The 10,798-nt window shown below is 53.3% G+C and overlaps 1 protein-coding gene across 2 annotated transcripts; it reads left to right on the forward strand.

Annotated features, from left to right (window-relative positions):
* The first annotated feature begins 3,088 nt into the window (after window positions 1–3,088).
* On the forward strand, window positions 3,089–10,457 carry GJB1 (gap junction protein beta 1). Of its 2 annotated transcripts, none has more exons than XM_045996171.1 (2): window positions 3,089–3,182; window positions 8,909–10,457. In XM_045996171.1, the coding sequence occupies exon 2, from the start codon at window positions 8,925–8,927 to the stop codon at window positions 9,774–9,776; it is 852 nt and encodes a 283-aa protein (XP_045852127.1). In that variant the 5' UTR covers window positions 3,089–3,182; window positions 8,909–8,924; the 3' UTR covers window positions 9,777–10,457. The 2 variants fall into 2 exon arrangements, with proteins under 2 accessions (XP_045852127.1, XP_045852128.1); XM_045996172.1 differs by lacking the exon at window positions 3,089–3,182 and adding an exon at window positions 8,183–8,502.
* The last annotated feature ends 341 nt before the right edge of the window (window positions 10,458–10,798 follow it).

Here is a 10,798-nt window from a genome sequence, read left to right on the forward strand (position 1 = left end):
ATTTGTGAAAACCAACGCCAATTAAGAATACAGGACCACTTCCATCTTTCCCTAGCAGCCCTTACTGGAAAGAGTTTGCATAAGCCTTCCCCAGCTCGAGCCGTGGGGTGGGGACTTTGGAAATGGTCTTCAGATTTTCAGGTCTTCAGATTTCGCTGTTTCCTTAATCCTATGGACCCATTTGGGAAGGGTTTTGACCTGTGTGTCTTAAGCAACGTTTGTGTTGGAAGCTGGTCCCTTTGATTTCCGAGCCATACAGCAATGCTGTCTCATTGATCAAAGCCATACAAAATGCCACATTTTGTTCAGTAATGAGGCCCAGGGACGGGCTGGCTGATGGACTCCACATGTGAGGCAATGGAGGAAGTCTCAGGATTCCCACTCCGAGGCAAGCAGTCCCGCTCCGTGATGGAATGATCAGAGCCTCCCCAAGCCCACGATTCTGCCGATGGGGTCTGAAGCTCTGAACTTAGATGATGCAGCTAGTGAGAAGTGCTCCTAGATAATGGGGATTGGTTCCCTCTGTTGTCTGTCCTGGTCCTGGCAGGAACAGGAATGGGGAAAGCCCTCGTTTGAGCTGATGTTTGAGCCATCCCAGAGACAGCATGTTTCAAGACCTAAAGAAGCTCTCCCTGAGTGAATCTGAGGAAGTAAGCAGGCAGCTGTAAAATTTTAAAACATTCTCCCCAAACACCCATTGTAGGAAGAAAGCGTGCTTAGTATTCAAGGCAGAAGCTGATTTTAGCTGCTTCCCAGGAGCAAATGGATTTACATTGCTCACTCTAGTACAGTTTTCCTCCTGCCCACCTCCCTCCCATGCCCTCCCTTCTCGCTCCTCGCTTTTCCTCTCTCTTTTTCTCTCTGGCAGCGGCAGGACCCCATCCAGAAGATGTGCATAAGTCACAGTAAATAGGAAGAGGACAAGTCGATTCTAGCAAGCATTTTTAAAATACAGCTACAAACTATTCAAATAGACTTCCTGTAGCCTAGAACTACACACAGAACAAGACTCACCCTAGAGAAATCCTGCCAGAACGCCAAGGAACAGTGAGTACACACTGATATTAACCCACGGTTTCCCTTCCTAGGAGCTCTGCTAAAGGAGCTCTCTCTTCTGGTCAAACAGGTCTGCCCTCCATTCCCTAAACACATCTCACTTCTTGCTGTCCCCTGGAATGCTTGGACTCTCCATCTCCTTTATGACCCAAGTTCAACTCTGCCTCTTCCACTAAACCTACCCTCTTCTCCTACCTCGAAATGCCTTCTGGCACCTCATATCTATGTATGGCATTTAGGACATACTCCATTGTCATAGGTACCCCTCTCTCCTGCTAGCCAAGAACCTTCTAGAATCAGGAACCAGTCCTCACTCTGATTGGCAGTGGGACCTGTAGAGCTAGCTCCTCGAACTGCAATGTAGTGGCTAAACGAACATGTCCCAGAGACAGACTGCCTGGGCTTAAATCCAGCCTTGTTGCTAGCTGCATGACCTCAGTTATGTCACCTAACATCTGTGTGCCTCAAACCCCTGAAACATGGGAATATTAATAATGCCTGGCCCACAGGGTTACTTTGAGAATCAAACAAAGTAATACTTGCAAAGCACTTTGCATGTTGCCTTTCACGCATGGCGTACTCAGGAAGTGCTACTCTTAATCCACTCCGCACAACTGTATACTCAGCAGGAATCTCAGAGTGCCAAGGATGGCAGGCAGCCTCAAACCACCCGCCCTGGTATCAAGTTCAGTTTCGCCTTATACCAAGTTTACCAGGCGCTCCCTAAAGGAATTTCCTACCTGGCTTTAACTGTCCTTCCTACTCTGATCCCTCAGCTCAAGGATGGCATCTTCCACAGCCACCCACCACCGCCCTGCCCCTGTTCTGTCCCCAGACACACCCCTGCCCATTCCTACTGCTCTGCCTTTGCTCACAATCTTCCTCCTCCCTGCAGTGCTGGGCCTGCCCTTTCCCTTTCAAACTCCCACCCGTCCTTTCTCGCTCCACTCAAGCCTCACCTCCTCTAGAAAGCTTCCCCGGTAACGTCAGTTGACGTTCCTCATCCCCCTGCTTCCAAAATTCCTTGGCAGCAAACGTCAGAACCACATAACCGAACATACACGGAGAGTTTTCATGGTGACTTCTTGAGTCTTGGTTTTGTCTCCTCGGGAAGTTGATGACTTATTTAAAAACAAGTGGGAGGTTTTCCCCCTCTTCTGCACCTACCCCTTCCTTATCTTTCTCGTGCTGGGTGCCCAGTGGGTGTCCAGTAAGACTTACTGGCCAATGCCTCCGTGTACCTGGGGCTGGCCAAGGGAAGCCAAGGCCCCAGCGCTCTTTCCAGCAGTGAGCTTGGGCTGCGGTGAAGGGCCAATTTCTATTGACTTCACTTCTTTCTCCATGGGCACTCAGGCCACAGAATTCGCAGGGTCTTCAGGTAAACCGTCCTTCAAACTGGACTGACCCTTCAGTTAATGGTTGACACTCTCTGTTTACCTTAATGATTGCCAAGAACTATTGCCACACCTCATATGCTTTGCGGCTCAACTGCCTTGGCCCTAAGGGTAGAAGGCAATGGGTGCTGGCATGGGGTTGGAAATGCATTGTTCCATCCCCAGCCACTGGGGACACAGAGCATCGTGGTCCTGCCGTCTGGGGGAAGCAGTCCCTTCCCCCTCACCTTGACTCCAAGGTACCAGGAAGCACCGTCCACGTCTTCTTCTCTCCCCATAATCGTTATCGTTCTAGAGGCTGGGACCTGGAAGGGATGGCACCCAAGGCAGCAGCCCTCTCTGCAACTCGCCGGCACACTGGATCTACCTATAGCCAGGGGATGGGGGAAGCCCGAGGGCTGTTAAGGAGCCCAGGTCCAGGTTAGCCTCCCAGATGGGCTGAATGTGGCCACGTGGGTGACAGTGATGCCTCTGGGATGGGGCAGCAACTCCAGTCTCTGTGATCTGCCTCAAGAAATGCATTGGGAGCTCAGGGGATCAATCCTATTTAATGATTGTGTGTGGGAGGAAGGCGGGGCTGGTTAATGTTTGTCTGGTTCCTCTTGGGCTGTGGGCCATATCTGGCTGGGGCCCTGGGCTCTTTGTCCCTCCCCTGGACTGGGCTGACAGTACCTAGTGGCACAGTGCAGACACGCCTGCAGACATTCCCTGGGAAAGGGCAGCGGCAGCCAGGTGAGGAAGCTGGGGACAGGGGGAGGTGGGCTGGGGAGGAGGAGCTGGTGTGGCATGGGGGGTGCACAGGGGGCAGAAATGGGGGCTGGGGAGAGGCCTGGGCTTTGCCTTCCCTTGGCCTCAGCATTAAGCCACTTGGGTCCCTTCTGCGCTTCCCTCTGGGTAGAGTGAGACCCCTCCTGCCGAGTGCCAGGCTTGCTCAGCCTCTCTCTGGAGCCTCCAACTGTTAGCCTCTTTCTGAGCTCAGAGTGGCTTCTCTTCTCCTTCCCCTTTTCCCCCAGCTGTGGATTCCCTTCATCCTCACAGGGCTGAATTCCCAGGAAGACTTGAGCCCCCCTCCCCCCAGGCCCAGGGTGGCCAAGTTCATCTCTTTAAGACGCTTCCTGCCAGAGATGGTTAGGGTTCGGTGGGCCGTTGGGCACTGCCAGGTGCTGTGCTCTTTCCCTGACTGGAAGGTAAACCAGGCACTCAACCAGCCTGGGGTTGTGGACGATTGAATACAAGGCACTCAGCAGGGACAGAAGGAAGGCTGACGGGGCTGGGATTTGGGAGCGTGGCTTTCCATTTTCTTGAGGGAGGTAGGCAGACTCGGGCTGAGCCATGAGTAACGGGTGATCTGGAGATCTAAAGGAGGGGAGGCCCCACAGCTGTTTGGAAGTTGTTCCAGCTGTTGGGGACAGCATGGCAGAGCGCACGGTCTTAGAAAAGGAGGTGGGGAGAGGAGGCTTTAGACAAGAAGGGTTCAGATGGAGAGACTTCCATTTGAAGACGCAGCAGAGCAATGGGCAAGGGACCCACACATTGGCAGGGAGCCCCTAAGCTGGGCTCCAGGACTTGCTGACCAGCTGTGTCATAAGTTACTCTGAGCCTCCGTGGCCCCATCTGGGAACTGGAGACAACAAGCCACAGCTCACAGGCTTGTTGTGAGGATGGGAGTTAATGAACATCCAGCTCCTGGAACACTATGGGAATTCCATAAATGGTGGCTGTTAGGTTATAATAAAGCCCAAGTAGGGAGCAACAGGAAGTCAGATAGTTGACAGAGGAATAAGAGGGTGTAGTCTGCAGAGTAAGGGAGCTTGTCAGTTACCAGTTCCTAGGAAAAGACCATGCCCAAGGGAGGGAAAGAGAAAAGTGGAATGAGCTAGAGTGACCCTGACCCTAGCCTGGTTACAGTATATGTGGCAGGGCGGAGAGGATGAGTGAAGTGCCTGAGGTGTCCTGGGCCAACAGGGTGGAGGCAGGGTGGAGGAAGAGGGGGAGGGCGGGAGAAGTTCGGCCTTGGCCACACCAAACTGATGATGAAGGCAGCCTGAAATTCCGGAAGAAATCCCAAAGAAAGCCCCTTGTCCTTTCCTGGCCAGAGCCTGTTTGTGAAGCCGGGGGGAGGAAGTGTGGAATGTGAGGCTGAGCAGAACCTCATCCAGTCCAACTAGGGCTTTCCTCCCGAACCCAAAAAACACCAGGATTTCCTGTAGTTGGAAGGAGGGATAGGGAAGAGGTGGAGGCAGAAAGAGAGAGAGACAGACAGACAGAGAGCTGATGAATGGGTATGGGCACACATCTTCGTGTGTGTGCGTGTGTGTGTGCACATGCCCACGCACGTGAGCATACGTGGAAAGGGGTCGAAGTTCTGAGCTATGGGTCAGGTCTCAGTGAGAATGCAGACTAAGGGAGACTGTCCAAGGCAGTGCGAGGTACAAAGGCTTTGAGGTGAGAAGAAACGAAATCGGAAACCTGACTCTACCATTTCTCAGAGCTGCCATTGAATCAAGTTATTTAACCTCTCTGAGCCTCAACTTCCTTGTCTGAAAAATGGGGATACCATTACAGGATGGTTGTGTGGACTAGGTGGGATCTCCAGATCTTGAGCTGTGCTTGGGTGCCTGGGCAATTCAGAATCTGAGGACGAGGCCAGGGCCTGACAGAGCCAGGGGAGTCTTGTCTAATTAAACATGAGAGCATGAGAGCAAAAACAGGTCTGGAGCAATGCAGAGCATACCAATACTTGGACTTTAACCCAAAGTCACAAAGGCAGTTTGGATTTCAAAATCAGGTCCCTCCCCCTGGATGTTTTTAGAATGAAACCCTTGAGGTGCTGATGTTGACATAGGGATAAACTCTCCATCCCAAGGGGAGAGCAAAAACCGAGATCCCAGCGCCCACACGAGGGTGCTTAGGGGCCCCAAAGGGAGCTCACCGGTTACGTCCCAGAGGGCGCAAAACGGGAGTGGAGAGCTCCAAGAGCCTAGAAATTCAGCAGTGGCCAGGCCAAAGGAGGAGCACCCCTGAGCTGCAGAGAGTACAGCTCAAGTGTGCTCTGGAGCCTGAGGAAGCAGCCGGAGAAAGGTAAGGCAGGGAAATCGGAACAGATCAGGAGGCAGTGGGAAGCCCTGGGAGGGAAGAAGAGGAAGAGTTACCAGTCCATGGAAAGGGGAGAAGGGACTAGAAGAGAATACAAGCCAGACCAGTTTTGAATCTCTTTGTTTCTAAAAAATACTCACGACGGGTGACTGGGTGGCTCAGTTGGTGAAGCGCCAGACTCGGTTTTGGCTCAGGTCATGATCTCGGGGTTGTGAGATCAAACCCCGCGTCAGGCTTTGTGCTGGGGGTGGAGCCTGCTTCAGATTCTCTCTCCCTCTCCCTCTGTCTAGCCTGCCACCCGCTGGCCCACACACTCTTTTTCTCTCTCTGTCTCTCAAAAAACGAATTAAAAAATACAAACACTCATAGAAAGAAAGATTATAATTCTAGCCAAAGGTGGTCGAGCTTATGGGCAAAAGCATGGGCTCTGGAGTCAGCTCGGCCCGACTCCAGTCCCACTTCCATCACACACTAACTGCATTGACCCGTGTGACCCTTGGACAAGTCCCTTCACCTTTCTTTACCTCAGTTTCCTCTTGGGTGATGCAAGGATTAAAAGCAACACCCACCTCACGGGGTTGTTCTGAGCTTCACAGGTCGTGCACGTGCAAGGCCTGGCCTCACAGGTGCTCAGTAAATGGTTACTCTTCATAATGTTCCTTGACCACCAGTTTGTGAATCCAACATGTGTCACCAGATGAGCTATTTCTTTACCGTCAACCACTGGGCTTCCTGCAGCAGCCCTGCCTTCAGAACCCGGGGCTGAGCCGAAAGGGCATCTGTGTTCCTACTTCTCCATGCTGGTTTAGGCCCCAGCATGAAATCAGTGAAGCTTTTTTTTTAATTATTATTTTAAGTTAAATGAGAAAAGAAGACCTTGTTCAGAAAAGTACTCTGTGTCCCATGGACCATCCCTCCATCCCCCAGTTTCTTTCATCCCATTCCCCAACTTTTCCATGGCTAATATCCCCCCCTACAACAGAGAGGAGCACCCCAATCTCGATGCAGGGCTTCTACCACCACCACTGCCCCTGTACGGGGGCAGGAAATGCCCCACATTTCCCACAGGTCCAGGCCTGTGTGCTCTCCTCACACCCAATTCCCTGCTTCCAGCGTCATCTACTCGGCTCAACTTAATGGCAGAAGTGGTGGGCGGTGGGGAGGTGGGAGGTGGGGGAGGGGAGGAGGCTTTCTTTACCGCACTGCTTGAAGGGGAGTTTCTTCCCTAGAGCTACTGGCAGGCTCAGGAAACCAGGAGGTTACAATGTACATTTGATGGGGGGGGGGGGGGGAGACAGGGCGGAACAGCCTGTTCTATCTCCGGACAGATGCCTATGTCAAGGGCAGCCCTGGGAAACAAAAAGTGGGACATTGGGTCTGGCAGACCCCCCAGTCCCTCGAAACAACATGTTTTCTCTTCCCGATTAGCTGCTTATCTCCCTTGATCATCATCTATGAAACTGGAGCTGAGCTGGGAACTTGTTGCAGGGGGCCTCACTAAGCTCACAATGACCCTGGGTATTAAAGATTATTTATTTATTTATTTATTTGACACAAAGAGAGAGAGAGAAAGACAGCGAGAGAAGGAATACAAGCAGGGCAAATGGGTGAGGGAGAAGCAGGTTCCCAGCTGAGCAGGGAGCCCAATGCAGGGCTCAATCCCAGGACCCTGGGATCATGACCAGAACTGAAGGCAGACGCTTAACCACTGAGCCACCCAGGTGCCCCTAACCTTGGGTATTAACAACCCATTTATAGATGAGGGAGCAGGCTCAGAGGAGGTCAGGAGCTAGCCCGCGGTCGTGTTAGGTGAAGAACCCAGATTCAAACCCAAAAGCATATGACTCTTCCCTGTCCCATCTTCCAACCTTCTGTTTGCTTGTTAACTTTTGCTTTCTCACTCTGGTTTGTCCTCATCGTGTGCCCACCTGCCACCTGAAGCTCCAGGAGAGATGGTGAGGGTTTGCTCCGTGACACTGGAGCTGGAAAGTGCTCAGGGGTCCGCAGCTGCCATGTTTCCTAAGCTCTCATGGGGAGCATTAACCCTTGCTCTTGTTGTCGTCGTTCTTTCTTTCTTTTTTTTTTTTATGTTATGTTAGTCACCGCACATCATTAGTTTTTGATGTAGTATTCCATGATTCATTGTTCTCTTATAACACCCAGTTGTCGTTGTTCCTAACGGCTGGCTTGGGTGACACTGGCTGCGAAAATGATGCAGGGCCAGCTGGGGAAAGAGCCTAAACCTGGCTTCAGATGCTTGTCTGTTTCATCCTCCTCTAACACTTCTTAGCTGTGTGACCTTGAGTAAGTTACTTAAGGTATCTGAGTTTCAGCCTCCTCAGCTAGAAAGACTGGGGTAAAGTCCTTGGAGGCTTGCTGAGTGGGGCCAAAGGAAGAATGTATGGGGAAAAGCTTAACACGGTTTCTGGCTTGAGACATATGAGTGAGCTCACCCATACATACCGTGCAAGGGATCTCAACCAGGGAAAAATCCCGCTGACCCTAAGTTTCTAGTAGAGTCATGGGCGATGGCCTCAGCCCAGAGCCTCCTGGTCCCCTTGGGTCCCCTCTTACATGCACCTGTCTTTGTTCCATCTCGCCCCCACCCCCTCCACCGTGGCCATTCTTCTGGTGGGGCTGTGGGGCGGGTGCGGCGATGGACCGGGCGGGCACAGAACAGGTGGGTGCAGGCTGGGTGTCCGGCGCTGGGACACAAGTGCTCTGTGTGTAGGGTGGGCGGAAGTCAGGGCGTTTGATCTGAATTCTAAAGGGCGTTGTTCAGAGCCCCACAAAGGTCCCATTGTGCAGACACTGGGTATAAAGCAGCATATGACTCCCCAGCACCGGGCGGTGATGAATTGGAACGCAGGCACGGACCCAGGGACCACTCCCCCTGCACAGATATGAGACCATAGGGGACCTGTCTGGGTGGCCTCAGGGATAGGCGCTCCCCAAGGTAATGGGCTTTGTTGGGCTCGCCCCAGGTCCGGAGCTAAGGAGCTGGGGGATGGGGAGCTAAAGAGAACGGCCGAGGGCAGAACAAAACGGACCCAGTAAAGAAAGGGGCTCTGGAGAGGAAAGAATGTTGGACGAAAGCAAAGAAGGGAGATGGGCTTCAGGGAGGTAAAGTCAAGTGAGGAGGAGGAGGAAGAAGAGGAAGAGGAGGAAGAGGAAGAGGAGAGGCTGGCAAGTGATGTGGGGTGATGAGGAAAGCAATGACCATCCTTCTTCCCTTCCTGTCACTGGCTCTTGGAAGGGGTGACAGGGGTGGCGGGGGTGGGTGTGTGTGTCAAGCCATGTCACGCTGCCCAGCTTTCTGCCCCAGCTTTCTGCCAGCTCGCTTTGTGGCTCGTCTTTTGCAGGTGTGAATGAGGCAGGATGAACTGGACCGGTTTGTACACATTGCTCAGTGGCGTGAACCGGCATTCTACCGCCATTGGTCGCGTATGGCTGTCGGTCATCTTCATCTTCAGGATCATGGTGCTGGTGGTGGCCGCCGAGAGTGTGTGGGGTGACGAGAAATCCTCCTTCATCTGCAACACCCTGCAGCCCGGCTGCAACAGCGTCTGCTACGACCACTTTTTCCCCATTTCCCACGTGCGCCTGTGGTCCCTGCAGCTCATCTTGGTGTCCACCCCAGCTCTCCTCGTGGCGATGCACGTGGCTCACCAGCAGCACATAGAAAAGAAGATGCTGCGACTCGAGGGTCACGCGGACCCCCTGCACCTGGAGGAGGTCAAGAGGCACAAGGTCCACATCTCAGGGACGCTGTGGTGGACCTATGTCATCAGCGTGGTCTTCCGGCTGCTGTTCGAGGCTGCCTTCATGTATGTCTTCTACCTGCTCTACCCCGGCTACGCCATGGTGCGGCTGGTCAAGTGTGAGGCCTACCCCTGCCCCAACACGGTGGACTGCTTCGTGTCCCGGCCCACCGAGAAAACCGTCTTCACGGTCTTCATGCTGGCCGCCTCAGGCATCTGCATCATCCTCAATGTGGCCGAGGTGGTGTACCTCATCATCCGGGCCTGTGCCCGCCGAGCCCAGCGCCGCTCCAATCCGCCCTCCCGCAAGGGCTCGGGCTTCGGCCACCGCCTCTCACCTGAGTACAAGCAGAATGAGATCAACAAGCTGCTGAGTGAGCAGGACGGCTCCCTGAAAGACATACTGCGCCGCAGCCCGGGCACTGGGGCCGGGCTGGCTGAGAAGAGCGACCGCTGCTCGGCCTGCTGATGCCGCACACAAGGCAACAAGGCAACCTCCTCTCCTGCACCCCTCCCCCTGTCCCCCATCACCCTGGCTGTGGCCCTGCCCCTCCTTCTCCTCTGCTGGGGTTCAGGCCTCTGCCTGCTAGGGATTGCAGATCAATGGAAATCTCCCTTTCCTCCCTGGTTTCCCTTCCAACCCCCCCACACTTCTTCTGTCTGGGGGGCCAGAGGGGTGGGGAGCCTAAGGCTGGCCAGGCCAGTGCTCAAGGGTGGGGGGGCATGGGGGGGCTCTTCTTGTCTGTACCCCCTTTCCGCTTCCCTCTCCCTCTTCCTGGGGCCACTGGGGGACAAGAGATATGATGCTCTGACAGCATCTCCAATTATGAAACTAATCTTAACCCCGTGTTGTCAGATACCCTATTTCTGGAGTCACATCAGCAGGGAGGGACGTGGGCAAGTGGAATGGAAGGAGGGTGCTCTGGACATGTGGGTGGAGAAGGGAGGGTAGTCAAGGCGAGAAAAGAAGGAACAGCACTTTGCTGGCCACAAGGGGAAGGAGGACATGTCTGGGATGGAGGAATTAGGGAGGGAGGAGAAGGCAGATGAGTTGGAGTGGGGGTTGGTTAGGACCGCCTTTGCCTCTCCTTCCCAAGGCCTCTCTGTGCCTGAAATGTTACACATTAAACAGGATTTTACAGTAAACGAAGAGGTGGCTTGTGTGTTTGTCAAGTTCTTTCTCCTGCAACCTCTGACCTCCCCCTGGATGAGCTGGCCTTGGTTTTTTGCTGATCTAGAAAGAAACGGAAGTAGTGAGACCCTGAGCCGTTCTTGCCTCTTTTTTTTTTTTTTTTTTTTTTGCCGGGGGTGGGGGGAGTTGGTTTGGTTTGGGTTTAGCTTTTGGTTTGGGGGGGCTTAAAATTTTTTTAATCACAGCTTTATGGGGACCAGGTGCCCTGACCCCCTTCCTTTTCTCTTATTTTTTTCATCCATTCTAAGTATAGTTTATGGAGTGTTCACAAGTGCGTGCAGTTTTATAAACACGGCCGC

This window comes from Meles meles, chromosome X (genome assembly GCF_922984935.1).
Source record: "Meles meles chromosome X, mMelMel3.1 paternal haplotype, whole genome shotgun sequence".
NCBI lineage: Eukaryota > Metazoa > Chordata > Mammalia > Carnivora > Mustelidae > Meles > Meles meles.